Source organism: Lissotriton vulgaris, chromosome 5 (assembly GCF_964263255.1).
Source record: "Lissotriton vulgaris chromosome 5, aLisVul1.2, whole genome shotgun sequence".
Taxonomy (NCBI): Eukaryota; Metazoa; Chordata; class Amphibia; order Caudata; family Salamandridae; genus Lissotriton; species Lissotriton vulgaris.
Window position 1 is genome coordinate 1,595,321,290 of NC_141693.1, and position 13,726 is coordinate 1,595,335,015.

At 49.4% G+C, this 13,726-nt stretch overlaps 1 protein-coding gene across 1 annotated transcript in view; it reads right to left on the reverse strand.

The window, feature by feature from the left end:
• Positions 1–13,726, reverse strand: part of IPO4 (importin 4) — a 2,281,504-nt gene that overhangs the window by 782,990 nt on the left and 1,484,788 nt on the right. Inside the window, exon 21 of the mRNA XM_086923725.1 lies at positions 8,420–8,477. Coding sequence (XP_086779851.1) covers positions 8,420–8,477 — 58 coding nt within the window. The remainder of the gene's footprint in view (positions 1–8,419; positions 8,478–13,726) is intronic.

A 13,726-nucleotide genomic window follows, 5' to 3' on the forward strand; every position in this document is an offset into this window, starting at 1 on the left:
TTTTCGCTTAGCTCCTGTATTCTCAGTGACCTCAATAATGACCTCAGTAGTTGGTAATAAAGAGGCAGGGTCTGGAGCTATATATGTGACGGTGTTTTCGTCTTCAAGGACAATGGGCACACTAACAGCAGGATGTGATGGTTTGATCACGATGACTTCAGGGATTATGTGCATGTTTCCATTTGAACTGCCTGTTGCACTTAATTGATTAGCAGTAAGTGAACCCATTGAAAACCTCCTCTCAGTTTCAACAATCTCATTGAATGCAGTGTCTATCAATGTCTCAAAGGATGTAATGAGAGAGACAGAGGTATCAACGCCCTGGGTAAGTACATCAGTAATATTGGTAATAGCGTTAGAATCGGCCATTGTAATATCCGAAGGCAATGCTCACCTTTTGAGAGGAATATTAGAGGGGTGGCCCGCCCGACCACTGATGACCTCGGAGGGCCTCAGAGTGCGCTCGCCCTTTGCCCGGGCTTTGCCCGGCGCCGTCCGCACGCGTCTCGCGGGGCGAGAGGGGTGTCAGGCTTTTTCTAGCGCCTCCGGGCGCTCCTAGCGCGTCACGGGCGCGCTGCCGCCCGAGAGGCTGCTGGGGAGTGTAGTCTCCGACTCTCCTTGCCTCCCGGCGTCTTGTGGAGAGGAGCGCTGCTGCCGTTTCCCTCACGGCGCGCCCGATGGCGTTTGAGCAAGGTAGGTGGTCTCCTGGTGTTCCCCCTTGGCTCCCGGGGGTCAGGCTTTTTCTAGCGCCTCCGGGCGCTCCTAGCGCGTCACGGGCGCGCTGCCGCCCCAGAGGCTGCTGGGGAGCGTAGTCTCCGACTCTCCTTGCCTCCCGGCGTCTTGTGGAGAGGAGCGCTGCTGCCGTTTCCCTCACGGCTCGCCCGATGGCGTTTGAGCAAGGTAGGTGGTCTCCTGGTGTTCCCCCTTGGCTCCCGGGGGTCAGGCTTTTTCTAGCGCCTCCGGGCGCTTTTAGAGCATCACGGGCGCGCTGCCGCCCCAGAGGCTGCTGGGGAGTGTAGTCTCCGACTCTCCTTGCCTCCCGGCGTCTTGTGGAGAGGAGCGCTGCTGCCGTTTCCCTCACGGCTCGCCCGATGGCGTTTGAGCAAGGTAGGTGGTCTCCTAGTGTTCCAAGATATTTATTAACTAACAAACACCTCTGCACTCTTCATGAGATCAGAGGGCTAAGCACATGACAAGACTCTTAAGAAAAATACGTTAAGTTGCACAAGTTACAATGTTTCCCTAGGGGCGCAACAAACAATATACTAAACAAGTGGTATAAGGAAGTCCATAGAAATAATGGAGCTGTCCAGAGGCTGTAGGATCGCTGGGACTAAACTACCCTAACTTTAGGTAAGTAATAGGAGGTCCACGGAACGCGTGTGCAGAGTGTGAACTCACACACGAGATGCGTAACAACGTCTATGGACAGTACAGTTCAAGAAAAAGGTGAGTACGGACAATCCTGACTAGTTAGGACTAAAACGACTGTGAATCTGGACACTAGGATAGTCAATCTACCCTTGAGCACCAAAATGCTCTTGTTACCTCACCCACGGGCTGCGGGTGCATAGGTGCGAAGTTGTGTCGGGATTCTGCGTTGAAGTCTATGGAGCCTGAAAGAAAAGATGCTGCAGGCGACCAGGAGGAATATGTCCGGTGTGATCCAAGGGTGGATCAGGAATGCTTAAGACCTGAAAGTAGAGGGGACAATGTTCAAAGTCACTAGCCAGTGACTGGAGTGGAACCAGTAAGGAACCAGATGCCGTCGTCGCGATCAGGTGAAGAGTGGACGCTTGACTCTGCAGCCACGTGGACCAGGAGGTGTCGTCGACGACCAGGATGGAGGCACGAGCTGTCCCACGCAGGCTCTCGCTGCCAGCGGTGTTGGTTCCGGATTCGGCGTCAATAGGCCTTGGCAAAGGCAACCCACGCGGTGAGTGGAAAAGGCGTCTGCTGAGGACCAGGAGGGTCCGGGGTGCTTCTCCTTTGCAGGGAAGCAGGGGCCAGTCTGGAGCAACCAGACCAGCGGTGTCGATGTTGTGGATCGTCGTCTAGGAGGCCACTAGCCAGCCGTCAAGTGACCAGACAACGCGTCGAGCAGCAACAAGGCAGAAGGGCCCCACGCAGATCTCGTGGATGCTGGAGGGCTGGTCTTAGGTGCAGGAGCTACTCGGGGCTGGGGCTTCTCAATCCCCAAAGGACTTTGTTGAGGTTACCTCAGAAGTCGTGCTGGAAGCGAAGTGCAGTTTCTCCAAGATGGCAGGTCCCACGTGGCACCCACGAATCTCAGCTGTGCTGCAGATGTGAGTTGAGGTCGGAGAGGTCTGGGAATCCGGGTCTCGTCGGGCTCTGAAGTCTAGATTCTCGAGGGAAAACGACAAAGTGAAGCCGCTGGACGCTTGATGGTGCCTGCTGGTGCAGGGTGAACACTCCTTGGCCACAAGGGAGATTTCTTCAGTCTTCTGTAGCAGAATGTTGAAGTCCAGAGTTTCTTCTTGTAGAGTTTCAGCAAGGGGTGGCATAATACATGCTGCAGCCCCTGGTAGGCCTTGGGTTCACTTATGCCCTGGGTACCTATGGTACACTGTACAAGGACTTACAAGAGTGACCCAATACCAATTGGTAAATGCACCTAAAGTACAAGGATGTCAATTTAGAGAGAGAACAGCTAGGCTGTGGGTCTGATTAGCAGGCCCACAGCCAAGGAATGTCGTAAACCAGTGAAGCAAAAAGCAAAAATCTGGGGTGACCATAGGATTGCAGACCCAACTCTCCTACAAGGCTCATTGGAGCTTGCCTGCGGTTAAAGACTTCCGTCAGGAGGTTAGTCCTTACGGCCGCGTCAGGGAGCTCAAAGTTTAAGGCCTTGGCCGCCCGCATCAACACTACACTATAAGCAGCCCCCCTCCTCCGTAGCCACGGTGGGAGGGGAGACAAATCCAGTGTCTGGCAAAGTGTCAAGTCCACTGGCCTCCCCAAGCTCATATGTCCAGTCCTGTTGAGACCGGCACTCCCGTGCCAGAGGGTCCTCAGAACCCTCCCAATGACCCTCATCACCCATCTCCTGTAGTTCAGGGTTAACAGATGGGGCCTGTTCATGGAAATAGATATCTCCAAATGCCGTCGAGAGCAGCGCCGGAACCGGACCGAGGGTAGGATCAGGGACGGCGTCCATAGCAGGCGCCGGGGGCGACACCCACAGGGCCGGCGCCAGTGAGGTCGACCGGCGACGACCCGGATCCGGAAGCGGATCCAGGGAGGGCCTGCGGTGCTGGGACCGAAGTCGCCGGCGGCACCATGGCCGAAGCACCCGACCCGCTAGGCCCTCCAGCCGGGGCCGTTGGGCCCGGAGGCGCCACGGAACCCGGCTGAGGAGGGAGGGACCTCATGGCCATGAGGTACCGCTCAATATCCTCAGGCGTCGCGTCATGCCCAGGGACCTTAAGGTGTGGGGTAGGTGGCGACTATCGCGACTCAGTCGGAGCCACGTGGGTTGTGTCACCTGAACACCCGGCCACATCGCGCGAGCGTCGGGGTGGGTCGGAGGAACGATGATGTCTCTCCGACCTCTCATGCCTCTTACCTGAGGACTTGGATCCTGACGACCGTTGTCCACTCCCGGAGCTGCGAGAGCTCCGACCCCTCGACCGGTCCCTCGACCTCCTGTGGGACCGGGACCTGGAGCGGCACGGGGCTGACTGCCGGAGTTCCAGTCGTTGCGGGACCGCTCCCGCTTAGCTTTAGACGGCAGGGCCCGGCAGTCGGAGCAGGTGCGGTCGTGGTGGTCTAGGCCTAAACACTTGAGGCACCGGTGATGGGGGTCGGGTCTAGAGGGAGAAGACATGTTGTTCCTACTAATCCCGGTTAAAGTTAACCAGAGCCTCAGCATCACAAAATGGATGCTGCTGCCACAGACACAAGTCTGACCTCCTGCTGCTGGGAGTCCTTCCAGCGGGGGAGGCTTGAACAATAGGTTTCCTGTCTTGGGAGGTGCAAGCACCTCCCCAGACAGGCTACAGTGTATTGGGGCAGGGAGGGCTGAAAGAAATGAGATACTGCCTGGGGCACACAAGGTGTCCCATGCATAGTCCAGTTCAAACCGGTGCTGGGGCACTCCAGCCCGAGCTCTGGCGCGAAACTGGACAAAGGGAAAGGGGTGTAACCACTCCCTTCCCTGGTCCCACCTATAGGAGGGACCTAGCAGGTAATCCAGCCCCATTATTTGGTATATAGGTAGGAGCTGAGAACAAAGACTTTAGATTTATCCTGACAAACAAACAAAACTCTAGACTTTCGACGATCTACTTTGCAAGAAGACGACTAAAGAATCTCCCTTGTGGTCAAGGAGTGACCAAACTGCACAAGCAGGCACCATCCAGCGATCAACGGCTTGCTTTGTCGACGCGCCCGCCGGAGCCAGAGTACAAAGCCTGACGAGAACCGGACTTCGAGACATCCAACAGCCCGATCCACAGTCCCAGCAGAGCCGAGACCCGTGGAGGCGACGAGAGACGTGGGACCGGACATCTTGAAAAGTCTGCGACTTGCGAAATGTGCAACACCCGAGGCACCCTCGAAGCTGTGCATCGGGGATTGAGAAGCCCCAGCCCCGAGCATCATCTGCACTAAAGATCAGCCCTGCACACTCCTCGAGTTCTGCGTGGGGCCCTACTGCATTTTCCTGCTAGACGAGTCTGCCCGGTCACTTGCCCGTTGGCTAGTGGCCATCTTGGCGACGAACCTTTGAATTTACACCGCTGGTCTGGTTGCTCCAGACTGGCCCCTGCTTCCCTGAAAAGAAGCAGCCCATCAGACCTTGCTGGTCTGATTAAGAAGCCAACTTTTTTTCCTGCGTGGGTTGCCCTTGCCAAGGCTTGTTGACTAATCCTGAAGCCGACACCGCCGACAGCGAGAGCCTTCATAGGACAGTCCGGCCTGACTCCTGGTCGTCGTCAACGCCTCCTGGTCCACGTGGCTGCAGAGACAAGCTTCACGACAGCACCTGATTCCTTCACGACATCGCCCGGTTCCTTCCTGGTCACTGGCTAGTGACCCAGACTCTGTCCCCTCTGCTTTCAAGTCATCTTCATCATTGATCCACCCGGACACTTCTCTTCTGGTCGCCTGCAACATCTTCCTTCCAGGCTTCATAGGATTCAGAAACGAAACACAAAACACTGACACCTATGCACCCGCTTCCTGTGGGTGAGGTATTTACTATCCAACTGTCTGGGTTTCAAGTACCTTTCATCCAGTCCAGTCATAAGTTCCCTAAAAGAACTAGTTTCCATCTTTTACGTTCCCATTCATTCTCTATGGTAACCCGCATTTGTGTTTAGACACTGCACACGCATCCCGTGGGCCTCCTGCTTCCTAACTCTTGGTAGCTCAGCGTAGCACCAGCGATTCCCTAGGCCTATTTACTTTCCGTGTATTGGTCTTTATACCACTATTTGAGTATATGATTTAGCGTGCTCCTAGGGCCATACTGTAATTTGTGAAAATTATTGTATTTTAATTGAATATCTTGTATTGTGCTTGGGCCTCTGAACTCAGAGTTCAGAGGGATTGTCTAGAAATAAATAACATTTATATTTTATATATATCCTGTGTGGTGTCCTTTCCTTTGGTATTAAAGGGATTACATGTGGTAAAACAGCTGGCTTCACATGCCCTCTTGAGTTTAGCCTAAGACTGCTTTGTCCATGCTACCACTAGGATAGATCGTCTATAAGGTTGAGTTTACAACCATCACCATAAGGGTTGTTTAGACTGGTGTAGGCCAACTTCTCAAAGAGAGCCAAGGTAACAAGGCGCCCGGGCCGGACGGCCTCCCTATTGATATCATCAAATTTAACGCTGATCTCTGGACACCAATACTTTTAAACATTTTCAACAGTCTCCCACATGTAGCCATGCCTGCTACCTGGGCTACTAGTATCATTGTTCCCATTTACAAAAAGGGAGACAGATCAGACCCAGTAAATTATCGTCCCATTTCCCTCCTGGATAATACTCTAAAAATATTAGGACGAATAATTTATAACAGGGTACTGGAATGGGCGTCCGATTCTGACTTTTTAGATCCCTGCCAGATGGGGTTTAGGAGTGGGGTAGGAACTGTCGAGCAATGCCTAAACTTAAAATTGATAATAGACAAATACTGCATTGCTCGCTCATCCCCCGTCTACCTAGCTTTTATGGATCTTTCATCCGCATTCGATCTTGTGAACAGATCCAAGCTATGGTTAACTCTCCTGTCAAACGGTCTCGATGCCACTCTTGTTAGATTCCTAGCCTACCTCCATACTGACTCGAAAGCTCGGGTACGTATTGGGATGGGCGGAGAGGTATCGGGAGCCATTAAGATAGAGAGGGGGGTGAGACAGGGGTGCGTTTTAGCACCCCTGCTGTTTATCATTTATATTAATGGTCTGTCCAACTGTTTAAAGAAAGCTACCCCTGATGTCCCAATTATTTTAGGAAATCCCTTACCCGTACTTTTATATGCAGACGACGCTGTCCTTATGGCACGTACACCTAACGCCCTACGTCTGCTTGTACATAGTTTTGTAAATTTTATGGAGGGACTGGATTTGAAAGTTAATTTTAAAAAGTCTTTTATTATGCCCTGTGGGCCGGGCAAAAGGAAACTCGGCACTATTCAAATTGGAACAGATAAACTCGAATCTGTCCATAAGTTCCCTTACCTGGGGTTGGTTTTCGCTGCGAACGGCTCTTGGAGTGGGCATGTGGCCCACGCCACGAGCAAGTTCTCGAAAGCCAACAATTCTGTTCTGAGTCTCCCCCGCCCTAAGAAAATCGGCGCCACTAAAGCCATCGTTAAATTTTTTAAACTACAGTGCTCCCCTGTTGCCACGTATGGAGCCGAAGTTTGGGGATCGGCCAGCAGCATTGGCATTCAAAGAGAGGAAAATCGTTTTTGCAGGAAATTGCTGGGGGCACCAATTTCCTCTTCCAATTTCATCTGTCATAACGAACTTAATCTCCCCTACATAAATGACTTTATTAAAGTAAGACCAGCACTCTTCTGGATTAGAATCTGGAGGAATGAGGCTGCTGTCCTTACGCAAAACATCATTAGGGACTGCCTTAATTGTGAAAATGGCATGCAGATCCCCTGGTTTAAAGAAGTCTTTAAAATATTTAATGAAATTGGTAGAGGTATTTTGTTTACTGAGCCAACGGCTATTGAATCAAAGGACAAATATGAGGTCCAAAAGGCACTCTATGCACTTTACCGCAATGAACGGCATGGAATTGAATTACAGAAATCAGGGGTCAAAAAATACATTGGTAATGGTCTCTGTATGCAAATCATGCCATCCTACCTTTCACTCCCTATGTCAAATTGGGAGCGTTCTTTACTGTTTCGTCTAAGGGCAGGAACTGTGAAATTTTTGCTCTCTTTTCCTCTGGGGTATCAACACCATATTGACCTTACCCCCTGCCCTTGTGACGGTACAAGCACTCAAGATGATTTGCACTTTTTATTTTTCTGTAAATTTTATGTGAGATATACCAAATGGCTTTTGACCCCATATTTTAGAAAATTCAGACCTCTTACACTTCAGGAATCCTATATGTTGCTGCTCACTCTGGACACTGATGAACTGACATTTCGCACTAGCACTTTCCTAAGACTAGCCATACGTGCACGTAAGACTATGGAAAGTCCTTGAAATCAGATTCAGTCATAAAAGATACTACTGCTAAAATTTTATAAGATAATGAAATTTATTGCCTAACCATTGTATGAATTGCTTTGTCTTTATGGAATGCAATTTATTTAACTGTTTTGTATTATGTGTATATATGTGCTTTGATGTGTTCGGTACTTTTATGAATTTTATCAAATTCGAATAAAGGTCTTTTGAACTTGAACTTGAACTATATCCTGTGTGGTGTCCTTTCCTTTGGTATTAAAGGGATTACATGTGGTAAAACAGCTGGCTTCACATGCCCTCTTGAGTTTAGCCTAAGACTGCTTTGTCCATGCTACCACTAGGATAGATCGTCTATAAGGTTGAGTTTACAACCATCACCATAAGGGTTGTTTAGACTGGTGTAGGCCAACTTCTCACAATGACAAGATAGTGTAACTAATAAGCATATTCACGGCTGAAAGTCCAGCTCATAAGGCTTGGGGTGGAGGGAAGCATGTTCAAGGCTAAAAGTCCTGCCCATAAAGCTTGAAGTGGGGCAGGGGCTACTTGTTAAGTATGGGCTCAAAGATATGGAGCTTGAGATGACCACTAAGAAAGGAGGAATCACAGGAGAGAGAAAGGAACCACAAACAGCCGGAATCACAGGCCAGATGCATTAATTGACAACTAGCAAGTCCAAGAAGTACATTAATTGAACGGGTTTGTAAAAGATTAATATTTGCACTCACCTGCATGTGTTTGAACACTTCCACGAAACACTGGTCTAGGTACGGCATGAAAGCAGAGCTATAAATTGACCAGGAACAGCAAAAAGAAAAAAAAAGACAAAGGTTAATCATAAACAAAGTGTTCAGGAAAGTTACTTCCTTGGATTCCTCTATGTACAGCATGGGATTCATCCTTAAGGCAAACAAAAAATCTACTTGATTCCTGTATGTAAAACATAGGATTCATCGTTAAGGTAATAAATGGAAAATCCACTGACATTCACAGTTCTTTCCAACAGATACTTAAAAAGCTACAGATTTGACCTGTTTTCTTTCGCATTGGGCTGCAAGATTATAGATGATGACATTTGACAACTACCAGAAGTTATACAGCATCTCTATAAAGGCAATGCCTTTGCCAGTGATAGAAGATCCACTCTCGTTAGTTGGAAACCTGGAACACACCTTCCAGATTACCTTTAACTGGTAGGAAAAGTGTGGCATAGAGGATAGTACATCCAATGCCACCCTCCTCTGGTATCAAAACAAACCTCAATCATAAATGTTAATAACAATTCACAAGAAATTAACAGTGTCAAAGGAGAGACGTTTTACAAATATTATTTGCACTACAATTGTCTCAGAGTCTGCCTCTCATTATGAATTAGAAGATGCTTTCTCTTTGTATGCTTTCACAGTTGACTTTGCCTCCGCTTAAAAAGATGAGACTAATAAGCCTTTGGCTGATCACAGAACTATCAGGATGACTGTAGGAGAGTGGTGTCTGCAATCCTATGGTCACCCCCGATTTTTGCTTTTTGCTTCACTGGTTTACGACTTTCCCTGGCTGTGGGCCTGCTAATCAGACCCACAGCCTAGCTGTCTCTCTAAATTGACAACCATGTACCTTAGGTGCATATCTAATTGGATACTGAGTCACCTTATCAGTCCCTGTACAGTGTAACCTAGGTACCCAGGGCATAGGTGCACTCAGGGTCTACCAGGGGCTTCAGCATGTATTATGCTACCCCTGGCTGGCAATCCAACTCTGACACAACTGGCTGATCGATCAGCTGGGGCAAGGTGGTGTAATCACCCTATGCTTTAGACATAGTATCCCTATATCTAACCCTAAAATCAACACATATCCTCCTATCAGTCACTCCTATGGCAGGCCTTATCAATCCTGAAGGCAGAGTGCTTGGAATTATGTGAGATGGTGCTCTAGCATGAGCTGAGCCTGTCTGCAGCTTTCAGAACCAAGTCCTTTAGCTGTTTCCATGATAACGCTATACCATATACTCTTAAGTGCATTATAATCCTCGCGGTTATTGCACACTTGGGTATAGCATTATCAAAACATGTCGAGTAAGGTGTCATACGAGTTGGGATACTACCCCCTCGCCAATTCTGGAGAAGGGGTTGCATTCCACCCTTCTAGAGGGACACGACATGTATGTAACTGTGAACCCCGGTTAAAGCTAACTCGAGCCTCAGCATCACAAAATGGATGCTGCCACCACAGACACAAGTCTGACCTCCTGCTGCTGGGAGTCCTTCCAGCGAGGGAGGCTTGGACAAAGGGTTTCCTGCCTTGGGAGGTGCTAGCACCACCCCAGACAGGATTTTGTGTATTAGGTAGGACAGGGCTGAAAGGAATGAGACATGCCTGGGGCACACAAGGTGTCCCTGTGCATACACCGGTCTAAACCAGTTCTGGGGCACTCCAGCCCCAGCTCTGGCGCAAGACCGGACAAAGAATAGGTGGTGTAACCACCCCCCTTCTGGTCCCACCCAGAGGAGGGACCTAGTTGTAGTACAGCCCCCTTTAGCTGGATAAAGATAGGAGCTGGTCCCATTCCAAATTAGATTATCCTGAACAACTTTACAAGAAGAAACTCTGGACTTCGACGTTCTGCTCCACAGAAGACTGAAGAAATCTCCCTTGTGGGCAAGGAGCGTCCACCCTGCACAAGCAGGCACCATCAGCATCCAGCGGCTTCCCTTTGTCGTCTTCCCTCGAGGATCCAGACTTCAGAGCCGCGACGTGACCCGGATTTCCAGACCTCTCCGACCTCTACCTACATCTGCAGCTCAGCTGAGATCCGTGGGTGCGACGAGACACGTGGGACCGGCCAGCTTTAAAGAAGCAGCACTTCGCTCCAGCACGACTTCAGAGGTAACCTCGTCCAAGTGCTTTGAGGACTGAGAAGCCCCGAGCAGCTCCTGCACCGAAGACCAGCCCTCCAGCATCCACGAGATCTGCGTGGGGCCCTTCTGCTTGTTTGCTGCTCGACGCGTTGTCTGGTCACTTGCCGGCTGGCTGGTGACCTAGACGACGAACTCCGAAATCTTCACTTCTGGTCTGGTTGCTCCAGACTGGCCCTTGCTCCCTTTCAAAAGGGGGCACCCCGGACCCTCCTGGTCCACTTCAAACGCGTTTTCCACTAATCCGCGTGGGTTGCCTTTGCCAAGGCCTGTTGACTCAAAAATCCGGATCCGACACCGCCGACAGCGAGAGCCTGCGTGGGACAGCTCGTGCCTCCATCCTGGTCGAAGACACCACCTGGTCCACGTGGCTGCAGAGACAAGCGTCCACCCTCACCTGATCGCGACGACGACATCTGGTTCCACTCCAGTCACTGGCTAGTGACTTTGAACATTGTCTCCTCTGCTTTCAGGTTCTTCTCTTCACTGATCCACCCTTGGATCACACCGGACATCTTCCTCCTGATCGCCTGCAGCATCTTTTCTTCCAGGCTCCATAGACTTCAACGCTGGAACCAGACACGACTTGGCACCTATGCACCCGCAGCCAGTGGGTGAAGTAACACGAGCATTTCGGTGCTCAAGGGTAGCTTGACTCCTAGTGTCCAGTTCCACAGTCGTTTTAGTTCTACCTAGTCAGGATTGTCCGTACTCACCTTTTTCTTGAACTGTACTGTATATAGACACTGTTACGCATCTCGCGTGTGAGTTCACACTCTGCACACGCGTTCCGTGGGCCTCCTATTACCTACCTAGAGTTAGTATAGCGTGGTCCCAGCGATCCTACCGCCTCTGGACAGCTCCATTCCTTTTATCGACTTTCACATTCCACTTACTTAGTATATGGTTTGTCGTGCCCCTAGGGCACCATTGTAATTTGTGCAACTTAAACATATTTTTCCTAAGAGATTGTCATGTGCTTAGCCTTCTGATCTCAAAGAGTTCAGAGGTGTATGTTAGTTAATAAATATCTTGTTTATTTTCATAACAACCTGTGTGGTGTCCTTTCACTTGGTATTCAAGGGGTTATATGTGGTAAAACAGCTGGCTTCACATGCTAGAAGAGTTTAACCTAAGACTGCTTTGTCCATGCTACCATTAGGATAGCTGGTCTATAAGGTTGACTTACAACCAATCACCATAAGGGTTGTTTGGACTGATACAAGGTGATCACTAGAACTAGTGAACATCATATATCAGGCCAACTTCTCACATTGGTGTGCAACGGTTGGGATTTGAGCTTGCTGTTCTTTTTAGCAAATATAATCTTGAGATATCATTTGAAAGATCACATAAGGTACCATAGGTACATATAACAAGCTTAGAAATACTCTGAGTTCTACTGAACCAGCTGTTGTAGTAGAAAGGGAGTAGCACACCCTGACTACAACTCTTAGCAAGGGATCAGTAGGAAAACCCATAGTGTAGGTAAGTGCACCAGTTACACCTCATAAGAAATGCAGGTCTATCACAGGAGAGAACACAGTAGCTCCCCTTGGTGATATTGACCCTCCACAAGTCATGTCAAGATATGCAGCCCTTAGCTTCCAGGAGATGAGACAATTGTGTACCTCCAGGAAGCTAAAACAGGGTTCTAACCCTACCCTTCCTTTTCTGATAGGTCTCTTAGAGACATTTGATGCCAGAAGGGCTTCTAATCCAGGCCCATCTGACCCTACAGAGGGAAACATACCCCCAGTAGAGGAGGACTCTAATCTCCCTGAAACTGATGAAGTAGAGGATGATGGAGACTCATCTGATGGAGAGGTAAACCATGGTCAGGGAGGAGTCAGCAGACTTACCAGGGCCAACTTAAGCATACATGAGAATGGAACTGGGGGAGCCAGTTACACCTCACAAGAAAAGCAGGTCTTTCACAGGAGAGAACACAGTAGCTCCCCTTGGTGATATTGACCCTCCACAGGTCATGTCAAGATATGCAGCCCTTAGCTTCCAGGAGATGAGACAATTGTGTACCTCCAGCAAGCTAAAACAGGGTTCTAACCCTACCCTTCCTTTTCTGATAGGTCTCCTAGAGACATTTGATGCCAGAAGGGCTTCTAATCCAGGCCCATCTGACCCTACAGAGGGAAACATACCCCCAGTAGAGGAGGACTCTAATCTCCCTGAAACTGATGAATTTGATGGAGACTCATCTGATGGAGAGGTAAACCATGGTCAGGGAGGAGTCAGCAGACTTACCAGGGCCAACTTAAGCATACATGAGAATGGAACTGGGGGAGCCCCAGGCCCATCCTCAGGCAGGCTTAACCTTGGGAATAGACTAGTTAGGTCTCACTCCAGAGGCTCTAACAGATCTATTCACACCCATGTCTCTCAGGCATCTTCTCAGAGAGGGATGACATCCCCTCAGAGAAGAGAGCATGAAGCTAAGATGAGGGAAGTCAATCTGAGGAAGAACTTGCCCTTGCCGAAGAAAGACTTGCCTGTGCCATAGAGCAGAAATTGAGTGGGGCCGACCCCACTGGTGGCAGCATTATCCCTAGAGATAAAGACAGGACTTTTGATACTACAAACCTGAGTAAAATTGTGCCCCCCTTTAAGCAAGGGGATGACATCCACAAATGGATGACTGCTCTGGAGAGGGCCTGCACTGTCCAGTGCATCCCCCAGAGTCAGTGGGCAGCTACATTGTGGCTCTCCTTTGAAGGTAAAGGTAGAGATAAGCTCATCACTACTAGAGCTGAGGATGCTAACAATTGCCAAGTCCTGAAGAATACACTGATTGATGGGTTTGGCTTAACAACTGAGCAGTACAGGTTGCTGTTCAGAGACACCCAGAAAATTCAGTCTCAGGATTGGGCTGACTTTGTTGATTGTGCCACTAAGACTTTTGAAGGCTGGTTACTGGGAAGTAAAGTTACTGATTACACATGATTGTATAATCTAATTATGAGAGAGCAAATCTTAAGTAATTGTCAGAATCAGTTGTTGCATCAGCACCTTATTGACTCAGATCTGACCTCTCCCCAAGAATTGGGAAAGAAGGCAGACGGATAGGTCAGGACAAGGGTCAATCAGCAGAACCAGAACCGGGGT